General features: G+C 41.5%; 1 protein-coding gene across 3 annotated transcripts in view; it reads left to right on the forward strand.

Annotated features, from left to right (window-relative positions):
- LOC115456712 (P2X purinoceptor 1-like) overlaps window positions 1-24,178 on the forward strand; it is a 218,197-nt gene that overhangs the window by 32,011 nt on the left and 162,008 nt on the right. For all 3 annotated transcript variants that reach the window (XM_030185967.1, XM_030185966.1, XM_030185968.1), the window contains exons 3-4: window positions 12,258-12,405; window positions 19,288-19,359. In XM_030185967.1, coding sequence (XP_030041827.1) covers window positions 12,258-12,405; window positions 19,288-19,359 — 220 coding nt within the window. The remainder of the gene's footprint in view (window positions 1-12,257; window positions 12,406-19,287; window positions 19,360-24,178) is intronic.

The following is a 24,178-nucleotide window of genomic DNA, read 5'->3' on the forward strand; positions in this document are numbered from 1 at the left end:
GAGCATGGATGGGCATGGATTGGAAGGGGCAGGACACAGGGAGAGGGGAATTGCTGGATAGGGATGAATGGAGGGGACAGATGGGCATGGATGGATATGGATTGCAGAGCAGGCCTCAGGCAGAGAGAGGGAAATTGCTGGATAGGGAAAAATGGAGGGGCCAGGTGACAGATGAGCATGGATGGGCATGGATTGGAAGGGGCAGGACACAGGGAGAGGGGAATTGCTGGATAGGGATGAATGGAGGGGACAGATGGGCATGGATGGATATGGATTGCAGAGCAGGCCTCAGGCAGAGAGGGGAAATGCTGGATAGGGAAAAATGGAGGGGCCAGGTGACAGATGAGCATGGATGGGCATGGATTGGGAGGGCAGGACTCAGGGAGAGGGGAATTGCTGGATAGGGATGAATGGAGGGGACAGATGGGCATGGATGGATATGGATTGCAGAGCAGGCCTCAGGCAGAGAGGGGAAATGCTGGATAGGGAACAATGGAGGGGCCAGGTGACAGATGAGCATGGATGGGCATGGATTGGAAGGGCAGGACTCAGGGAGAGGGGAATTGCTGGATAGGGATGAATGGAGGGGACAGATGGGCATGGATGGATATGGATTGCAGAGCAGGCCTCAGGCAGAGAGGGGAAATGCTGGATAGGGAACAATGGAGGGGCCAGGTGACAGATGAGCATGGATGGGCATGGATTGGAAGGGCAGGACTCAGGGAGAGGGGAATTGCTGGATAGGGATGAATGGAGGGGACAGATGGGCATGGATGGATATGGATTGCAGAGCAGGCCTCAGGCAGAGAGGGGAAATGCTGGATAGGGAACAATGGAGGGGCCAGGTGACAGATGAGCATGGATGGGCATGGATTGGAAGGGCAGGACTCAGGGAGAGGGGAATTGCTGGATAGGGATGAATGGAGGGGACAGATGGGCATGGATGGATATGGATTGCAGAGCAGGCCTCAGGCAGAGAGGGGAAATGCTGGATAGGGAAAAATGGAGGGGCCAGGTGACAGAGGAGCATGGATGGGCATGGATTGGAAGGGCAGGACTCGGAGAGGGGAATTGCTGCATAGGGATGAATGGAGGGGACAGATGGGCATAGATGGATATGGATTGCAGGGCAGGCCTCAGGCAGAGAGGGGAAATGCTGGATAGGGATGAATGGAGGGGGCAGGTGACAGACAAACATGGATGGCCATGGATTGGGAGGGCAGGGCTCAGGGACAGAGGGGAATTGCTGGAAAAGGATGAATGGAGGGGGCAGGGGACAGATGGCCATGGATTGGGAGGGCACGGCTCACACTCTCTCTCTCATATACAATGTCTTTCTGACTCTCACTCTCACACACTCTGTCTCACACTGTATCACATTCACTCTCTATGTGCCACACAGTCACTCACACACTCGCTTGGTCTCATACACTCACTCAAACAAACAGAGAATCTGTGTCTCACACACACTCTCTCTCTCGCCCACACACACACACTCTCACTCACACTGTGTCTCACATACACACTTGCACACACTCTCATTCTCACACACACACTCTCTCACAAACACACTCACACCCAGACTCACGCTCTCTCTCACACAATCACACTTTCACTCTGACTCTCAGTCACTCTCACATACACTCTCCCAAACATACACACTCCGAGGAAAACCTTGCTAGCGCCCGTTTCATTTGTGTCAGAAACGGGCCTTTTTTACTAGTATATATATATATGTGTGTGTGTGTACATAACTTGAGATGATGTTATCACTATTTTTATGTTTTTATTTGTAGTTTTACCCCTGACGCAGACTGAGGGCGAAACGTGGCCACGTCGGGTACTGCTTTTATCTTGGTTTGAATAAATTATTTCTTTGTTTTTATATATGTGTGTCGGTCTACTTTTTATAACAGACTTTTGTGGACTGAAGCAATGCTGCAAGATCCAGTACAGCAGCTCTGTCTATCGTCTCAACAGGTAGTCTCCAAAGTGGAGGATATAGATCAAAAGTTACTACAATTATTTATTTATTTTTTTACATTTATACCCCATATTATCCTGAACATACTCGAGTTCAATGTGTCTAACTGTGAATTAACAACAGACAAAGTTTACAAAGCCATAAACAAACTATCACTTATAGACCACTGATGGCCAGTTTCAATCTAAGATACTCCATCAAAGGATAGAAGCCTCTCAAAGAGGAGAGTTTTCAGCCTTTATGAAACACCAAGAAATCAAGCTGATCCTTGTTTGCCATTGGCAATGAATTCCACCACTTAGCACCCTGATATCTAAAGTCAGCAGAGTGAACTGACTTATAATGCACTGTCTTGCAATCTGGAAGATGAAGTCTAAGGTAGTCTCTAAAACCAGAGGTTATATTGCCTAGGTGAATAGTTTTTAAGGGCTGCATATAATCCGGTGTCATGGCATATAGATTCAGGTTTATTAGGGGACTTTCTATCCCGCCCATTAAGCACATATCTGAGCGGCGTACAATCTAATAGCAGAGAAGTCAGGTAGGCAAGGACAGAGTGGACAGGAGGATAGATACAATAGGAGCTGGGGTGGAATTACAATGGCTAATATGAAAGCAAAAGAGGAGGCTAGGGTAAAACATTAGGAGGGAGGGGAAAGATGTTTCATACAACTATTCTGGCTATGGCCCAAATGATTCTAAGAAAACATAGGTATTTAGTTCTGTTTTGTACTGAGTGACTGATGGTGGCGTCTTCAAGCGTTCAGGTAGGGTGTTTCACAATATAGGAGCCTTTACTGTAAAAAGGAAACAGTGGACCAAGCTTGGGAGAATGTCATGGAGAGACAGGACAACTAAAAGGTCCTGCTGAGATGAACGCAGCAGGCGAGAAGGGTGATATGGTTCCAAGAGGTCGAAGAGAAAAGAAGGTTCCTGGGTGGTATGAACTTTAAATACTAGCAGAAACAATTTGTACTGAATTTGATAGTGGACAGGTAGCCAGTGGGCTTCTTTTAGCAAGGGAGTGACATAATCAAATTTTTTACGTCCCATTATAAGTTTAATTGTGGTGTTTTGGATGAGTTGTAGATGGTGGAGCTGGCATTGTGGAAGGCCTGAGTAAAGCAAATTACAGTAGTCTTGCTGGGAAATAATAAAGGAGTGGACTAGTATATTAATGCCTGCAGGGAATAGAAATGATTTGATCGAATGAATATGCCTAAGAAGGAAGAAAGAGCGTCTCATTACTGAGGAGGTTTGTGGAACAAAGGTGAAAGTATTATCAAGGTCGACCCCCATGACTTTAATGGTATCAACTAGAATAATGGTTGATGCATTCAATGTAATGGGGTTTGTCAGCAACTGTAGTTTAGTTGAAAAAATGACTGGTTGTGATTTTTCAGGATTGGGCAGTAAGTGATGTTGTGTGAACCAGGAGGAGATGTCAAATCCGGGCTAAAGGCCTACCTCTTTGATGCTGCTTTCGACTCCTGACTTGTCACTTTTATCTTATTCTTGTGTCCTTCTGTCTGTCCTTCCCTTATCCTTATTGATCCTGTCTGTTTGTCCTGATTTAGATTGTAAGCTCTTTCGAGCAGGGACTGTCTTTCTTCATGTTCAGTTGTAAAGCGCTGCATACGACTGGTAGCGCTATAGAAGTGATTTATAGTAGTAGTAGTAGTAGAGACTAAGTCTAATTTGCTATTAAGATTAGCTGGTTGGGCTGGATCCAATGGATTAATCAGAATAAGAACCTGTATGTCATCAGCATAAGCAAATGATTCAAGACCCAGTGAGTCTAGAATGTGAAGAAGTGGGGCCAGAAAGATAGCAGAGGTGATAGGATACTGCCTTGTGGTACCCATGAGGTTAAGGAGTAATAGTCTAAAGTAGAGTGGAGGAAGGAAGGAGACAGCATACCTATGATTTGTAAAGCATGAGGTAAACCAGGGCTGTTTTTGTCAATCCTATTTGTGAAAGATGGTGGAGAAGGAGCAAATGATCTATTGTATCAAGGCCACCTTAAGATCAAAGGAGATAAGCATAACAGCTCTAGAGTGGGCTTGATGGGATCTGAAATATGTAATAAGACCTTAGAGAATAGTTTCAGTGTTGTGGTTTGCCCTAAACCCCCTTTTGGTGTGGGTGAAGAATATTTGAACTGGTCACTAAGTCCACTAATTGAGCATGGACCACAGATTCTGTTAACTTAGTAGTAAAAGGGAGGTTTGTTATGGGCCAATAATTATCACATTGATTTGTAGGTTTGGAAGGATTTTTCAATTTCAGGTGAACTACAGTCATTTTCCAATTTAGTGGGACATAACCATCAATCAGAAATGTAACCATAGAAAGCAAGAAAGGGATCAAGGTGCTGTTATAGGATTTGATAAGTCTTGAGGGGATAGGGTCCAATGTGGTTGTGGCTGGGTACACATAGTTTGCAGAATCTGTGTTAAGCCAGATGCAGCTGGGGGAACAAAAGTAAAGGATCCTGATTGTGCGCTGTGAGCTTGTGACAGCTTGGAGTGAGGCAAGGTGTAATGCGAGACTGAAGTCCGCTGTAAGCTCATCACTTTGTCTTTGAAGTAAGAAGCAAGCATTTGTGCCCAAAAGAGTAAAAGTCATAGAAGTGTTTGTTTGTGAGGTAGAGATCAAAGTAGAAAGTACAAGGTAAAGAGTTGCTGTATTAGGTGCTGACTGTATTTGCTTAGAATAGTAAGTCTGTTTGGCAACTGTTAATGATGTCTTATAGGCTATTGCCTCTTGGGAAATCAGTGAACAGTAGTGTCGCCACCTGCACATGGCTTGATGCAGTTGTTGGCGTAGACCTAGCAAGGTAGGAGTGTACCAACATTTCCTAGCAGAGGAGAGAGACATAGAGTGTGCAGGGAGCACTGGTGACAAATGATCTAATCCTGAACGAAGTGAGGTCATCCAAGTATGGAGTCTTATATTGAATAGAAGGCTTGAAAAAGTAGGTAGGTCTAAGGCTGAGGCAGTGAGAAGAGATTCTGCCGTCACTGTACTAAGGTCTCACGTTCTAGTAAATTGAGCGTGCTTAGGTTTGTGAGATGAAATAAAAGTATATAAAAAAGTTATCAAGGTGTGATTGGACCAAGTAAGGGGTACGATTAAGGAGTCAAGAGAAGCATTTTGATTCAATGTAGGGGTGAGGATAACATCAAGAGTATGACTGCCAATATGGGTTGGCCCTGTAACATGTTGTTCTAGACTGAGGTCAGTCAGTATTTGCGAAAATTCATGGGATACCGCAGAGGAGGGGTCATCAAGATGGAGGTTAAGGTTTCTAACAATTAAGGGGTGTAGGGCATTAGTGCAATGGTCAATCAGTACAGAATGCAACTTATTTTGTAAAGTAGCTGTTACTGGGGGTGGGGGCAAATATGCAACCAAACAATTGGACTTTTGGGGGCGCTAGATGTGGTATACTTAGATTTCAGTAAAGCCTTTGACACAGTTCCGCACAGGCAACTGATAAATAAATTGAGTGCCCTCGGTATGGGACCTAGAGTAACTGATTGGGTTAAAAATTGGTTGAATGGAAGGAGACAGAAGATAGTGGTAAATGGAGCTTGCTCTGAAGAAAGGGATTTTATCAGTGGGGTACCGCAGGGATCGGTCCTCGGGCCAGCTCTTTTTAACATCTTTGTGAGCGATATTGCAACAGAGTGGACACCCCGGAGGGTGTGAATGACATGAGGAAGGACCCAGCGAAGCTGAAGGAATGGTTTGATATTTGGCAACTAAGATTTAATGCTAAAAAATTCAGGGTCATGCACTTGGGTCTCAAGAATCCAAGGGAGCGGTACAATATAGGGGGTGAAGTGCTTCTGTGTACAAGGGAAGAGAGGGACTTGGGGGTGATTGTGTCTGATGACCTTAAAGCTTCCAAATAGGTGGAAAAAGTGACGGTCTAAGACAGAAGGATGCTTGGGTGCATAAAGAGAGGGGATGACTAGCAGAAAAAAAGAGGTGATAGTGCCCTTGTATAAGTCTCTGGTGAGCCCCCACTTAGTACTGTGTGCAGTTCTGGAGACCACACCTATGGAAAGATATAAACAGGATGGAGTCAGTTCAGAGGGTGGCTACAAAGTGATCTTGAACACAAAGCATACAGGGACAGGCTTATGAACCTCAACATGTATACGATGGAAGAGAGGAGGGAGAGAGGAGATAAGATAGAGACGTTTAAATATCTCAAGGGCATTAATGTACAGGAATTGAGTCTTTTTCATCTGAAGGAAAACTCTGGAATGAGGGGGCATACGATGAAGTTAAGAGGGAATAAGCTTAGGAGGAATCTAAGAAAGTATAATTTCATGGAAAGGGTGGTAGAAGCGTGGAATGGCCTCCCAGTGGAGGTCATGGACTGTTTCAGATTTTAAGAAAGCATGGGATAAATACATGGGATCCCTTAGGAAAAGGAAGAGTTATGGGTTACAGAGGATGAGCAGACTGGATGGGCCTTTTGGCCTTTATCTGCTGTCATGTTTATATGTTTCTAAGATCCATGGGGGTCTGAGAGCCAATACGGAAGGACAAGGATTGTAGGAATAAATGGCAGCCAGTTCTAATGCTGGTTATGTGAAAGTGAGAGGCATAAATCATGGCAATCCCTCCATCACGTCGTGAAACTCGACTGCTCATATATTTTAAGAAGCCTGGTTGGGGGGGGCTGTTCAAGATGACGCCGACACGCCGAGAGGGGTGAGACTGCTGATCGTTTGCTAGCGGATTTTAGCTTTTTCTTCTTTAATCCACTATGCCACATACCAAGAGAAAAGGGACTATCAGGGATATACCATCTCCTGTCCTGGTATCCTCACCAAAACAGCGAAAGTGCGACAGCTTTGCCCTCCAGTGTCCACTAGTTGAGACCGGAGTAGGGCTTCCTTTGGATTTTGGAAGGGGGAATCCGACGTCAGTGGAACTTGAGACAACGCGTTCCCCTCCGGAGCCAGCAATCCCACCATGTCCCGCCGTGACTTGGGAGGAGATGACGGGTCAACAAAACACGGAAGTCGTGGATACTGAGACTCTTGGAGATGGCACTTCCCGAATACAGCTAGCAGCAAGTAATGAGAACTTGGAAAGAAAAGGATCTTTGAATCCTCCCATGGTGGTGACGCTCGATATTCTTTGGCAGTCTATTGAAAACATGAACTCCCTGATCATAAAATCAACTCGGGAGGCAGCGAATTTGGTTTCTATGGTAGATCAACTCTCTAAATCCATGGATAAATTGAAGCAAGACTTTAATGACCAGGTACTGAAATCCCAGAATGATATTTCAAATATAAAAGAAAATGTTTCAATGCTTATGAAAGATAATTCAAGTATTCGGCAGAAAATAGAACAAATTGAAAATTATAATAGACGCTTGAATATGAGGATTTTGAATTTTCCTAAACCAGTAGGGGTCCTCCCTTTGGAACTATTTAAGAAATACCTTGTTGAAATTTTGAAAATTCCTCTTCAAAATATACCTCCATTAAATAAAATATATTTTTTGCCTATGAAAAAAAGGACGGGAACAAATTCAATTAGAAGAACTGAATGAAGATTTGAAAGATATTTCCTTAATATTAGAAGACTCACCATCTGAAGTCACAAATAAGGCTACACTTCTGATCTCATTCATATTTGAGCAAGACGTCAATGCTATCCTTAAATTATACTTCAAGAATATTCATCCAAAATTTTGTGGGCAAAAATTATGGATTTTTCCTGATGTCACTAAAGTTACGCAAGAAAAACTGAAAAAATTTCTAGAGATGAGAGAAGAGACAAAAACTATGGGCGCAACGTTTTTGCTAGCATACCCATGTAAATGTATAGTGAAATATTTGGGAGTTAAGTATGTTTTTTTTTCACCAGACCAACTTAGAGTTTTCATAGACATGAAGAAGATACCAGGGTTATAATATCTAAGGCTGGAAATTAATGATGGATGGTGGGTGGGCACAATGCCTTTCTTCTTTTTTTTTCTTTTTATTTCCTTATAAAACTCCCTGATTTATTAGACAGCCCCCTCAAATTTTGTGGTCTAAGGCGGGGACAAAGGTGAAATTACTTATATTTACTTCTATGATTAATCTCTATATAAGAGTGTATACATTGACAAATATTTTCATTACTTTTGATCTCTGAGTTACATGTAACAAGTTTATTGCTTGTGTAAATATTATAAACGCATAAATAAATAAATTAAATAAATAAAAAGAAGCCTGGTGGGGTGGCAGCATTGAGGTAAGCTGTATCTGCCGTGGGCTGCCAAGTTTCCACCATGCAGAGAATAGTCAGCTGTTGGGTAAGTATAAGGTTGTGTACGAAATGTGGCTTACCATGAAGTGTGTGTGGATTTAATAAGCTAATATGCATTGCCTGCAGCAGGTGAGATCCGAGATTTGAGACTGGCAGGAGTGGACTTGCAGGGCTAGAGTCCTATGCCGTGGAAAAGTAATATACAGTCCTTAGGCTGAAGGCCTATTACCCCAGAAGACTGGGATAGGATATGAACGGCACATGTAGAGTAACGAATGTAAGAAGAAAATTCCCAACTGACCTAAAGCGAATAAATTAACCATATTATACCTAGATTGCAGGTAAAGAAAGGTCCAGGGCTGCACTCTGGAGATGCACAAAGGAGCATGCTCCTTGTGTGTGCTCCTTCTCCCTCTACGTGGCTTGTGCTGCTAAGAGCTGAGAATTTAAAGGTCTAACCAAAATTGTCACTTCCGGGAGGCGGGAGGGTCAGACTGAGGCAGCTGGCATAGGAGGAGTCACTTGGTCAACACCTGAGAGTGCCTGAAATATATAAGACAATAATGGCAGGTCTATATCAAAGCAAATAAGTAGCGTGGAAATATAGAGTATTTGAAAGACAAAAACACGTAATTTAAAAATAATCCTGGCTTTAATGGGCAATCAGTGCAGCTTGCATAGTAATGGAGTGGCTCTATCAAAACACGATACCTTGAGGACAAGCCTAACTTCAGTATTTTGGACCATTTGTAGTCTTTTTAGGACACCCTGCTTACATCCAGCATAGATAGAATTGCAGTAATTGAACTAAGTTAAAACCAAGGATTGAACTAGCAGTCTAAAGATGTCTGGTGAGAAATATGATCTGATTCTCCTCAGCTTCCAAAGAGACCTGAAGGATTTTTTCACTACTGAGGAAACCTGAGGTTCAAACATGAGGTGACTGTCAGTACATACTATAACAACTAACAAGAATAGATCATTACTAAACAATATTTTATTGCAAAAATAATATTCAATCCATTACATAAAACCACCCTTTACATCACCCTCCACATAAATCACACAATACCACACCTTAACATTAACCCAGTCTTCCTAACTGAATGTTCACAATCTAATAATTTTCTTATATTTGTCCACAAACAATGATATTTGGAAGACTTTTGCAACCACTTATACGTTATTATACGTGCAGTAGGACAATTTCCGGCACTATAACTGGTGTGTTCAGTATTTGGGATTTGAGCACCGGGACGTCCAGTGTTCCCTCTGTCTACACATGCAGGAGAGGCCTCTTAAAGCCTGCAGAGCCCAACAAAATAAACTTTTGGTTTGGCATCAACATCGAGCAAGGCAGGGGATTCAGCACCAGATGCGGACCCTGCATCGGTCCCCACATTGATATCAGATGCACTGACCATGTGTCAGGACACTTCAGGGTTGCAGTCTGTACAGCGCTCACAAAAGGACTCTATATACCCATCATTGGTACTGTGAGTATCGAGGGATCAGCAGCGTAAAAAACCTAAGAAATATCGCCATCGCTCTCCCTCCAGGCATGATGCCGGAAGCTCCTCGGCATCGACATCATCGAAGTGTTGATTCCATATTGACTGCTCTCCTTCATTGCAGTTGATTACAACACAAAGGGAACCTTCCATATGCTTGAGGTCACCCATGCCGAAATAGGCGATACCATAGGCTGCATCCATATTGGTGTCCCAGCTGGTATCAGCACCTTCTCTGCAGGAGGAGATCTGGGCTATGCTAAAAGAAGAGCTTTCAGGACTATTGTGTACACAGCCTCAACAGGCTTATAGGGTGCTTGCACCAGCCTCAGCCCACCCCGAGAATACACTGGAGTGGCAGTCATGGGAGAGGTCCCATACACTGACTCAGGGTTGACTGTCGGGGGCAGCACAAACCTGACCAGCGCATACATTGACATTAGCAGAGGCACTGTCTCCTGGTTCAGAGATACATCTGCCTCGACACTCATCCATGCACAGTCGACGAACTCCTCGACGTATCTCCCATGAGGAATGCTTTCAAGAGTCAGATCTGACCTCTCCTAGGAGTTGGATCAGGACCCACAGAACCTCTCAACTGAGCAGTCCTTTGGCATTGCTTCAGGACTGTCTCCGCCACCTGAACAACATGTCTCCACAAGAAAATATAACTTGTCCAGGATTTATGCAAGAGGTAGCGCAGGCCATACCTTTCAAACTAGAGAAAGAGGAAGAACCTTGCTCAGAATTTTTTGAGGTTCTAGATTGATTCACATCTAAGAGAGGAAGCCACTGTTCCTCTCCATAAGATCATGAAGGATGCTCTTTTCAAAAACTGGGAGTCCTTTTACTAAGGTACGTTGAAAAATAGGCTGCGCTAGTGTAGGCATGTGTTTTGGGCGCACACAGATCCATTTTTCAGCGCTCCTGTAAAAAAGGCCTTTTTAAAATTTTTGACAAAAATGGACGTGCGGCAAAATAAAAATGGGCACACATCCATTTTGAGTCTGAGACCTTACCTCCACCCATTGTCTTAGCGGTAAGGTCTCATGCGGTAACCGTGCAGTAATCGTCTACGCAAGTAGAATGACAATTACTGCAAGGTTTCCACCACGCGCAGGAAAATAAAAATGATTTTTCCGGCGCACATAGCAGACGCACGTATAAAACAAAATTACCACCTGGGCCACACGGTAGCCGGGTGGTAACTCCAAATTGACACACATTGGGTGCGCATAGGCGCCTACGTGGCTTAGTAAAAGGGCCCCTGGGAGTCTTATTTGACAGTCCAGGTATCTCTAAAGAAAATAGATACTATGTATAGAATTCAAAAGTGTACTGGGTTTGCTAAAACAAAATCACCCCACCATTTTTTAGTGATGGAATCTGCTTTACAGCTTACTCGTAGCACAAGGTTTCATGCTTCTGCTCCTCTAGGCAGAGAAGCAAGAACGTTAGACTCTTTCAGAAGAAGAATATTTCAAGCCTCTATATCAACAAACTATATATTGGATTATTAACTTTATTCCACAATTTATTTAAAATCTCTAATACAGAGTCTTCTCCCTTTTACAGACTACATGCCTTTTGACAAAGCACCCCAGTTTCTGACAATACACAAGAAACGTCTAGATTGCCGTAAATATCTAGCAAGACATGCCTTCAATGCTTTTGATGTCTCTTCACACGTCTCAACATTAGCAGTAGCCATGCAATGTCTTTCTTGGCTCAAGGTCTCCAACCTTGAATCTGCAGTCCAAGACTGATTAGCAGATGTCCCTTGTCATGGAGATAATTTGTTTGGAGACAAAGTTGAGGAGGTAGCGGATCTAATTTAAAAACATACAGACACCATTAAAATGCTATCTAGGCCGCAACCCTCAGCCACATCTTGTTCATCTAGAAAATTCACTGGAGGATACAGACGCTCTTACTATTATAATAGCAAGCACCGTTATACTCCTACTATACCTCCTCCACACAAGAATACAACCCAACACTCCCACACAAGGCAACAGCATTCACAAAGATCTAGCCTGAACAACAGCAAAAGGTTTGACTCCTACATAGACAGCATAGCCACCGTTCACCTTTCCATCCCACCCGACTTACCAGTCGTAGGTAGACTCATCTTGTTCCAACACAGGTGGCCATTAATAACCTCTGACCGTTGGGTACTATGAATAATACAACAGGATTATGCTCTCTGCATTGGGAGAAAAAGACCTCCCATCCATCATCAAAAGAATCTCATTTCAACTCCTTCCAGAAAAACGTACGGAATATGATATTGTAATGAGCGTATCTTGTATGGAAGCCACACAGCATTTACAGTATCTAACTAGTTTTTTTTATGTACTTGGTCAAGCTGTTCATGGATATGCTAGGGTTCACTAAGCCCAGCTGTATTCCTAATGAATGCTCAAAATCAGAATCCTTTCTGAGCTTATTTAATGTTGTTTTGTATTTTTTAGGTGGGTTTTTATCTATGAGAGAGGCTATCAAACAGTGGATGGTATTGTAAGCTCTGTCTCTGTGAAATTGAAAGGTATCGCCTTTACTAACGTCAGTGGCATGGGTCCACAGATCTGGGATGCAGCTGGCTATGTTTTCCCAGCACAGGTAAGAGGAGGAAAGTTTCTGTTTCCTGTTAATTTAATTGTAAACAAATTATTATGACAACTTCTTTTTAAATTAGAATTAGAAATTCAAGCTAACCTAGAATTTCAGTGGTAATGCTGCACATTGCCACATGTAAAGTTCTTAGTTTGATCTCTGAGAGGTTGATACAAAAAGCCATGCAATAGAGCAGTGCACCAGTGGCTGAGCTTGTGGCTTCTACTGCGAGATTAGCGAGAAAATATTTGGAGGCGATACAGTGAACTAGTGAGATTCAAATACAAAGCATGCTAATCAGGGAAATCCTACTGGACATATGCGCATAAAGTTTCTTTGTTAATGGTGGCTTCACTATGCGCATGTCTGAAGAAATCTAAATGTCAGTACACATCTGTGTATGAACTGGAACGTTGTTCTGCACATAAATATTAGCCTCACCAAAATTTCTTGCACATGAAATTTTAGCAAAGCTAATATTTATGTGCAGAACACCACATGCAGATATGTGCTGGTACTTTTGTTTTCTTTTGACAAGCAGCAGTGAAGCCACTGTTATCTCCACACACAGCTGTTATTTCCATTCTGTCTTTTAAAGCTGCAGGTATATATGGTCACAGAAATAAAAAGAAAAAAACTAACAGTAAATCCCAAAAACTGGCATTAAATCCTCTCTATTAGTCCTACACTGCTATGGACCTGGCGGTGAATTTCTCATTTTGTGTGCATGTAAAAATCCACTGTTTACTTGTGTGCATTGTGGAGAAATACCTAATGGCCTCATTACGATTCATTTTAATATACTCTGTACATATGTGTACCATGCAAATTAATTGCTGCAGGGAACCCTTTTCAGCATTATGTTGCTAATAATGTGTATGGAGAACTAAGTGGAGTGAAACAGGTAAAGTTGCTTGTTTTTGCTGTCTAAAAATACAAAGAGTAGGGGGGCATGCAATGAAGCAATTAAGTAGTAAAGTGAAAACAAATTGGAGAAAATATGTCTTTATTCAACGTGTAGTTAAACTCTGGAATTGATTGCCAGAGGATATTCTTAAAGCAGTTAGCTTAGCAGGGTTTAACAAAGTATTAAGATGGACTTGGGAAACTTGCCACCACAGGGTATTTAGCACATGATGAACACTTAACATCAGATTATTTTTAGTTCATTGAAAAGCAAATGCAAAATACTACCACAAAATAATAGCATAAAATATACCTAATAGTCCTAGCAAATTCAAATAACTAAACAACTAGTTAATACTAAAATGCAGACAGCAGTCCAGCAGTGAGATGGGAAGTATCCATTTTATTTGCAGTGTGTGCCTTATGTATGATTATCCTTCAGTTGATTAGAGGTTGTATGTGTGCAGTCAGTACAATGAGCTCCTGGCTCTCACAGAACAAGTCCAATCTCTAGAAGATAGAGTTGCAGACTTGGAGAAGCTGAGGCAGACAGCGAAGTATATAGAGGAGACTGTCAGGAACATAATGTCCCACCTCCAGTCTGATGGCCTCTGTGTTGCCTTGGAGGAGAAAAGCCACCTAGAAGGTGAACATTATCTTGGAGTGGTAGGAAGTGATCTTGTAGCTAGGGGATGCAGTATTCTCAAACACCAAAGATGAACCTCCAGGGTTTTCTGTCCAGACGGGAAGGGTTAGGGCAGCCATTTTATTTGTCATTTCAGTCATTAAGCATGTAAGTAGCTGAGTAGCTAGTGGTCTTGGTGCAAAGGTGACAAACCTCATATGTCACCTAGATAGAATTTTAGACAGTGCTGGGGAGGAGTCTGATCTGGAGTCAGCTGAAATTTTCAGTGATCAAGTTTATTCAATTATTCAAACTATAAAGAGCCCCAATGAGGCATTATTTTGGAGCTCTCCTGAGTCCCTGAAGTAGTTCCCTAATGAAACTCACAGTGTTGGGTGTTTTAGGGGGGCTCTTTATAGTTTGAATAATTGAGTAAACTTGATTGCTGAAATTTGAGCTGGCTCCAAATAAGTACAATTATGAAGCTTATGAAATTATGTTGTTCTTTGAAGTTTGCGACTGAACTTGAATGAAAATACCGTTATGATGCATGTTTTTGAGTACGTTAGTTATTGCACAGTCATTTAAGTTTTGGTATTTTTGATTGATGCACATTTTGGTGGTGTACACAGAAGGAATACCCAATAAAAGATTACAGAGAGTTTCACCTGTTTAGTAGCAACTCTTTTAAGTGGCTGTACTGTTGGTGACAAAAATTGCCGAAGGTGTTCCTAATTTATAAAGTTTAATTCAGTTGTGGGATATTAGTGCATGGTGACATACTGGTTATTGATAGATGTGTTGACATTTGATGCACCAGTATTTTTTGGATTATTGATTTTTGGTTATCTATCATGTACAAGCACTAAACACTTGAGAACTTGTTTCAATTGTTTACCAAACCTCAAATAATTTGGTTTCTTCCTCAATAAAATGGGGACAGAATTCCTCACACAAGGCTATCCCACAGAGAAAGCTGTTCTGGGAGTAGAAACTAGCCTTACCAGTTGAACAGGGGGTATCATAGGTAAAGTAGTCCCAGCTGATCTAAGACTCCAAGCATTCCATTGAGGACCCAAATTGCAAGCTAGATAAGTGGAATCCTCCCCCTGCAAAATGTAATCAATCAAATTACAGATCCTAAAAACAATCTGCTGGGCAATAGGATATCAGTGCAATCTTGCTAATACAAGTAACATATGTTCTTTTGGACAACACTGAGCCATTAATCTTGCTGCAGAGTTTTGCACCATTTGTGATAATCTAAGAGAAGAAAAAAGCCTACCTAAGGGGTATTGCCATAATCTAATCAGCAAAGAATCTAATCTAATCAGCAAAGAATCAACAGCTGTGACAGTATGAAAATCTGATGTAGAGATATAGGGATCAATATTCAGCCATCATTAGTGTGAAGGTGAAAAGGGGATAGGCTCAGGAGTACTGTAAGGGAATACTTCTTTACGTAAAGGGAGGTGGATGCAAGAAATGATCTCCCAGTGGAGGCGGTGGAGACAAAGACTGTATCTGAATTCAAGACAGTATGGGGCAATCACATAGTATCTCTAAGGGAGAGGAAGGAATAGTTGATGACTGCCATTTTCTGTGTTTCTATGTTTCTATGAACTTAAGTATCAGATCTAGAAGGCTATATTTTTGATGGTAGTCACTTAGGCAACCAGAGTCAGCGAGCTGCAGACCTTAGTGACATCCATCATATACAATTTTTTTCCATGCACCTAAGTTCCTGCTTAAGGTAATTTTGAGCTTCAACCTTAATTGATAAGTGTATTTGTGTGTTTGTGGCTAAAAAAAATGCTTTGCAGAAATGAAATTCAGTAAAATAGTAAATGACAGCAGACAAAAAAACACTTTGTATATGTACACACAGATTCCGATGTGAAACCTGATACTCCCTCCACCTCTTATGTCTCCCACCCAACCTTTCATTACAATACAACATAAACCTAGTAGAGAAAATAAAACTCAAGTACTTTGCCTAAGATGTCGTTTAAAAACCACGTTTTTAGTTGTTTCCTAAAACTCAAATAGACAGTTGAACGTCTGAGATCCTTTGGTGGGCCATTCTAAATACTCGCTATCATATCAGTAAAAGATAGTTTAAAACTTTTTTTGTATTTAACACCTTTCAATGACTGGAAATTTAATGTCACGGGGTCTCTTAACTTTGCCAGTACCTCGACAGAAGGGTGAATTACCAAGGAGAGCATATACTGTAGTGCGAAATCATATAATATTTTAAGTGCCAGTATACTAGCATGGTCTCAACCCTTTCATTTACGCCAATGACGTTACCATATTCATTCCCTTCAGATCTGATCTAACAGAAATCTCCGACAAAATAGCCACAGGCATGAACATCTTAACCTCTTGGGCCAACGCCTTTATGATGAAATTGAACAAAGAGAAAATACAATGCCTAATCCTCTCATCTCTACACTCTGCGCTCCTCCCAACTAATCTTAATACCTCCAACATCACAATCCCCATTTCCAATAGTCTGAAAATCCTTGGAATGACATTAACCACCTCTCGCTCGAAAATCACGCAAAATCCACTATAAAGAAAATGTTCAATATGATGTGGGTACTCAAACTTGCAAAACCTTATCTCCCCCTGAATACTTTCCGGAACTTGGTGCAATCCATGTTGACTGCTGTAATAGCATTTTCCTAGGCTGCAAGGCCCATATCCTGAAAAAACTTCAGAGTGCCCAAAATACAGCTGCAAGACTCATTTTTGGCAAATCACGTTTTGAGTGCGCAACACCTCTTCGTGAAAAACTTCATTGGCTCCCTATCAAAGAACAAATCTATTTCAAGGTTCACACATTAATCCACAAGATTATCTACGGTGAATCTCCGGACTATGTGCTCAATCTGATTGATCTCCCAACCAGGAACATGTCTGAAGCGTCACAAAATTACCTCAACCTGCATTACCCCAATTGCAAGGGACTCGAGTACAAAACCTATTATGGATCTAACTTCTCCTTCTTAGGCAGCCAACTCTGGAATGCCCTCCCCAGACCTATCCGATCAATCTACAACTATCTACCCTTCCGGAAAGCACTGAAAACCCATCTATTCAAGCAAGCCTATCCAAATGACCCAGACTTTCTCCCTTCTCCATTGTCTATCTCTACCTACTTATCCCTTTTGTTATTCTGCTATACTTATACTTTCCTGTATTCACTATTAATATGTAAGCCACATTGAACCTGCATTGAGTGGGAAAGCGCGGGATACAAATGTAAATAAATAAATAAATATACTGAGTTTAAACATTATTCTAGCTTGAATGGGTAGCCAATTGGCTCTAATCAAAAGAGAAGTTGCTCTATCAAATTTTCCTGCTGAATACATCAGCCTAGTTGCCATATTTTTGTAATGTTTGCAATTTCGTCAAGAAAGATTTATTACAATCTACATAAAGTGGATTACAGTAGTCTAACTGACTTAAAATTAAAGATTGAGTCAGAAATTTATTCACAACAATCTTAAGCATAAAAAAACTCTTTTTACAAGTTCAGCAATATGCCTATCAAATGATAAAGTGCTATCCAAAATTATGCCTAGAAACCTTCATCTCAGAAACCAAAGGAAAATTAGTTGAATTAATAACTAAGCTGTACAGTCTTTGCAAAAGTGCTGTCTCAAACACTAAGCTAGATGAAATCATACCAGTGCTATTTCAGGTATAACTGTTGCTTTGTACAGGTTACCCCAGTGCTTTATTTCCTTCCTCTTTTCACTAGAAAAAGTTCTTCCCTGTTTTCATAATTGTGAAGACTCAGAACTCTTGAACTAAAATTGGGAGTCTGTCTCTACCAGCTCGCTGTTTCTGTCTCACTGCAGAAATAAGCTGGGAGCTCTCGGCACTGGCTGAAGAGCGGATGCTGTAAATACTTTTAAACTGGTGAAAATTTGATGATGTTAAAAAGCTTTTGGAAAGGCTTAAGCAGCAAGATACAGAGCCTGATACAGTTCAAAAAAGCATGCTGCAGACAAATTCCTTTTACTCAATGGAGAGAGAATAGGCTAACCACACAGAAAGCTCAGGGAATCAAGCTAGCCCATAGGGTGAATCTCATAAGCCTCATTGAACAGGGACATGTGCTCAAGAAGAGCCTATCACAGAGAACTACAAATGACACAAATCTGTAGTCCTATCCAATTTAAAGACACAGGACACATATAAACAACAAGCACCCTACCTCCATGAATATGGGTACAGAACACAAGCTTTGATACAAAGAGGCTGATACAGTGGGCAAGAAGTTAAAAATTTAGTTTTCTCAAGAGTCAACTTTAGCCGTTGTATAGTTACCCATTTTTCAACTATGTTTACACAATATTCAGATACAGTTCTTAAAGTCAGGTCTGGGAATAGTTATTAACAAAGTAGCATAAATAAAAGGTTTAATACTATGTTTTTCTAATTCTCTCCCTAAAGAAAATAGTATCACATTAAACAAAATGGGTGATAGTGAAGATCTCTAAGGGGCGCCCCAACCATTAGACCAAGACATAAAGAAAGAATTATTCATCTTTACAGTGCAGTCTCTAGAAGTCAGAAAGCCATTGAACCATTTCAAAACCACTACCTTTTATGGCAATAACTGCCTCTGTGAGGGGTACCTCAGTGTTTTCTATAGATTTGATGGAATCATACCAGTGTTATTTCAGGTATAACTGTTGCTTTGTACAGGTTACCCCAGTGCTTAATTTCCTTGCTCTTTTCATTAGAAAAAGTTCTTTCCTGTTTTCATAAATGTGAGTACTGATTGGTCATATTACTCTTATAAGATGCACTGCTTTTAAATTTTGCTAGAATGTGTAATATGGTAACTGAAGGTTTTAGACTGAATTTGAGAGAGTGAACAAGTTTTAATGCATGGTGTACTCTGGCCTGGATTTAGGCATAGGCAGCATAGACAACTGGTGCTTGCCCTTCCTTTTCCCATGGCTGCGAAACTGCAGTAGCAGAAAGTTAAAAGTAAAAATCCAGCATAGGGCCAGCCTGCCTTAGCATTCTAGCAGGGGCTGTGATGCCTTGTCTCTCATATAGGTTTCCATGGTAATAGAAAGCTTGTGCAAGAGGAGAGAGTGGGGAGCTATGGAGCCTGTCAGAAATTAGCATGCTAAGGCAGGCAGGCACCATGCTAGATTTTTATTTTGAATTCTCTGTCACTGTTATGATCTCGGCAGTGACAGAGGAGGGGCATAGGACAGTCATCTCCTTCACCATGCTTGTGGCTGCTTAAAATTTAAATTCAGCACTGACCATTCTGTATTTTGAAAGAAAAAAAAGACAGAGTCCTCCTTTTCTTTCTACAGGGAGATAATTCATTCGTGGTGATGACTAATTTTATTGCGACTCCAGATCAGAAATTAAACAATTGTGCCGAGGTAAATACAACAGCCTTTCATTTCATTTCTCACTACAGGCAGATGTTCTAAGCTATTTTCTCATAGGTATAAAATTGGAAATCCCTTTAATGGATCTTGCCCTTTTAGTGATATTTCTTGCATTTTGAGGCCAGTGTGATAAGGTATGTTCATTCTGGCCATTAACACGTGCTTATTAGCTTGCATTAATGGCTCAAGTTAATGACACACAAATGAGTTTTGCATTAATTTACTAGTATTAGGTTAGCATAATAACACAGACATCATTGCAAAAATGTGACTTAACAGAGGAGTTTTTGTTAAAACACTCTCAAGCTAATTCATTTGCAGTAAGGGATACTTTTTTTAAAAGCTTTATCCATGTGTAAATCTTGTTTTGTATGAATAAAGATTTTAATGAAATTGCACGATTGCATACACATGCAAAAAGTACATCACAGAAAGTGTGCATCTGCTTTTACATAATATGTGTATAGGTCTGTAGAAATGATAAGTAGCAGTAGTAGAAGATGTTTCCAATAATGTAGATTGGGTGGAACAGAGGAAGGGCCGGTCTTAGCAATTGTGGGGCCCTGTGCAGACCAGTTCGGTGGGGCTCCCTGCCCCTGCCTAACCCCGCCCCTTGTTGACAAGATGTGTTTTAAAACTTTTTTGTTTCAAATAAAGACAAATCAAGCAAAACTTGTACAGAAAAACTAATTCAAATAAGCATAATGCTATCATAGGAAACCTTTGGGTTTAAAAAGCAAAACCATATGCATGTAAGGACTGGATAAATGAATTAAAACAAATGCCCTTAATATGTAATACTTGGTAGCAATAATGAAACAGTGATTGAATATTCACATTGCAAGCAGCCTGAGGAAACAGATTTATTTTCCACTGAACATAATTAACGTTGTATGAACTTGGTGGCTAATAGTGTACTGAATGGACAATGTTGGCACATTTAGACTGACTCTGGACAGTTCTGCAAGAAGGAAACCCTTCCCTCATTATTCAACCCTTTTCTGTGAATTAGTAGTAATAAAAATAGGCAAGTCTCTTTTATAATATACCACTGCATTCCACAAAGCAAAAGGAGCAAGTTCTCACATGCCATCTTTTTCTTTTGATGTAGGCACAGGAAAAAAAGATGTTGAATTCTCCCAGTTTCAACCTAATTAATGGGTTTGTTTTGGTGGCCCTTTACTAGGTGAAAACATCTCTGCACGAATTCAGGGAGTCCCTATAGCCAACCCCTCTAAATGACAAAATGATTTAAAATGATGAAACCAATACTTCCTCTGTGTACATCCATATTTATTTATTTATTTATTTGTTACATTTGTATCCCACATTTTCCCACTTCTTTGAAAATGTATGTGAGGTCCAATAAAAATTCTGTCAACAAAAGAACGACAGCATGAATACAGCAGCTCATAGATTTGCTTGCTTTGTTTGCAGGGCCAGTCTTAGACCGAGGCGGCTGCATAGGGCCTCGCGCTTAAGGGGGCCCTGCGCGGCGCACCTCAGTCAGCCTCCTTCGCTCCTGATTCCCGGCGCTCCGGCGGTATTTAAATTTAATTTACCTCCCTTGCAGGCAGCTTGGCAGGCAGCATCAGTGAAAACGCTGTCTGATGTCCCACCAGCCTTCCCTTCGCTCGTTCGTTGTTCCCTCTCAGTGTCCGGCCCCCAAGGAAATGACATCAGAAGAAGGCGGGGCACTGAGGGAACGAACGAGCGAAGGGAAGTGCATTTTGTATTTCAGTAGCATGCTGCAGAGCTCACCAAGGATTCGTTTCACATTTTCAAACTGAGCCATGCTGGTCTGCACAGCAACTTCAAATGATTGCTGCAGTAAATCAATGTCTGATGGGTGATGTCATTGCATAGAATCTGGGTTGGAAAATGTAAATAAAGTTCTTTGTGAAAGTGCAGGTCTTCCCACACTGATATCATTACACAGGGCCACCTCAGTTATTCTTTATCTACAAAGCTCATAGTTCATGTTTGCTCTTCAGTCTACAGAGAGGTTGTTTCTTTTCACTAATTTTTGTTTGTTTGTTGGCTGTTACCTCTTTCTGTAAATCTTTTTCTCCAAGAAATTCTCACTAATGGGTGATGCCACCAATGAAGCTGTAGTATGGAGACTCTTCCCAGCATTCTTTTCCAGAAGCTTTTGGGTGCACCTCACCATGCATGTACATGTCTTCTTGCCCGTTGCTGCACATGACCATGTCCGTTTTCAGTATTCCATGGAGCAGTGAGGGTGCTACATCTAGTGTCTACCTCAGCTCACATCAAACTTTTCTGAATTGATTTTGCTGTTGTTTGTATTTAATTTTCTTTGTAAGTGTCACACAGGGCGAGCACCCTCTCCCTTATTTTTTCTTAGTCAGGTTTTGGGCATTTTTAAAAAATTGTCTTTATTTTCCATGGCCCAATTAGGGTCTCTTTTTCAACATTGAGTCGTTTGATTTTGCCTTGTCTATTTTTCCGGACATGTCCATTAAGACTTCCTGTGATTTTAAGAGGTGCACCAGGATCATATCCTTTACAGACACCCATAATTGGTACCTGCAGTGCGTGGGGCCCAATCATAATCCCTCTCTTTGTAAACTGTGTTCACAGATATAAAAAAGAGGGATTAAAGGTTGTTAGAAGCAACACAAATTAATTTTTGGCCCCAGAAAGTCTGACCCATCAACTTTGGCATGGAGGCATTGGTCTCAATGGCTCTGGGAGCAGTATCAGACACTGGAGATGCATCAACATTGAGGAGATATCCACCTCAGCATCGAGTGTCAGAGAACCCCCCCCCCCCCCCCCCATTGGTATAGATCATTTGTCTTACCAGTCAGTAGTATTTGAATCCGCTCTGAAGCAGTCCAGTATTCAAAGTGACTTTACATGTACCAGCTTCTGCTAAACATGTAAGCCCAGGGTTTAACATAAAATAAGTATTTTATTTTCAAGAATTCCTGGGCCTGTTCTTCCACAGGGCCAAGCTTATCACATGAGCAAGCTTTTGCAGTTCAGGAAGCAAAATCTTAGGCAGGCCTCTGGCAGCAGGCCATACACAGTCCACGGCTGTTGGGGTTGCCACGCCCCAAACACAGCCTACAAGGTTCCAGGTTCCTCCCTGGATTCAAGGTCTGGCTCCTGCCAGACCGCAAACAGGCTTAAGTCAATTTCAAAAGTAGCAATGGCTTACCTCAGCCAGATAATGATTGTTGAAGGGAGGCTTCAGCAGCACACAGCGGGGATTCATGTCTTTCCTCTTTGGGCCTCACTTTGCCTCTGCCTGACCCTTAGAACATAAGAAAGAACATAAGAGTAGCCTTACTGGGACCAATGGTCCATCTAGCCCAGTATTCTGTTTCCAACAGTGGCCAAGCCAGGTCACAATTATCTGGCAGAAACCCAAATCGTGGCAACATTCCATGCTACAAATCCCAGGGCAAGCATCTGTTTCCCCCTGTCTGTCTCTGTAGCAGACTATGGACTTTTCCTCCAGGAACTTATCCAAACCTTTTTTAAACCCAGATACCCTAACCGCTGTTACCACATCCTCCAGCAAAGAGTTCCAGAGCTTAACTATTCGTAGAGTGAAAAAATATTTCCTCCTATTTGTTTTAAAAGTATTTCCATGTAACTTCTTTGAGTATCCCCCACTCTTTGTACTTTTGGACCTAGTAAAACATCAATTTACTTGTACTTGTTCTACACAACTCAGGATTTTGTAGACCTCAGTCATATCTCCCCTCATCCGTCTTCTTTCCAAGCTGAAGAACTCTAACCTCTTTAGCCTTTCCTCATGTGAGAGGAGTTCTATCCCCTTTATCATTTTGGTCGCTCTTCTTTGAACCTTTTCTAATTCCTCTATATCTTTTTTGAGATACGGCGACCAGAACTGAACGCAATACTCAAGGTGCGGTGGCACCATGGAATGATACAGAGGCATTATAGTATTTTTGGTCTTATTCACCATCCCTTTCCTAATAATTCCTATCATCCTGTTTGCTTTTTTGGCCGCTGCTGCACACTGAGCAGAAGATTTCAGTGTAATTATCTACAACGACACCTAGATCTTTTTATTGAGTGCTGACCCATGTAAGGAGTGCTGATCATATAAGGAGTGTTGCTGTACATCCGTATGCTCTCAGCATAAATCTACTCATCATTGTTAATCGAGCTGCTGTAAATGCTTGTGCCAGAGATGCGTGTGCATTCTGTAAGTTATGTGCATAAGTGGGTGTCCCACCTTGGCTCTGCCCCTATATATGCCCCCTTTGCAAATATGTGCTATCCAAGATAAATGTTTATTTAAAGAATGATGTTTAGATAGAATATTAGTATGAACACATGCATGTGCTAGTATACTCAACATTTACTGTATGAATGTGATATATGCATAAATATTAGCACCTATGTTACAGAATTGCCTCTGTAGAGTACATACACACATTTACACCAGATTCAGAGTAGGTGTAAATGTGTACATCGGTATTTGTGCACTACAGGGACTGAATCTGGCAGCCTGTTTTATAAATGCACATAAACATCTTTTTCATTCTCATACAGGCGTCCTGTTACATAATCTGGTCCACAGAGGGTAATTTTATAATAAGGTGCCTATCAGGTGAATTTTCGAAAGAGAAGGACGTCCATCTTCTGACACAAATCGGGAGATGGGCATCCTTCTCTCAGGGTCGCCCAAATCGGCATAATCGAAAGCCGATTTTGGGTGTCCTCAACTGCTTTCTGTCACAGGGATGACCAAAATTCACGGGGGCGTGTCGGCACCATACCGAAGGCAGGACTGGGGCGTGATTTA

This window comes from Microcaecilia unicolor, chromosome 13 (genome assembly GCF_901765095.1).
Source record: "Microcaecilia unicolor chromosome 13, aMicUni1.1, whole genome shotgun sequence".
Lineage (NCBI taxonomy): Eukaryota > Metazoa > Chordata > Amphibia > Gymnophiona > Siphonopidae > Microcaecilia > Microcaecilia unicolor.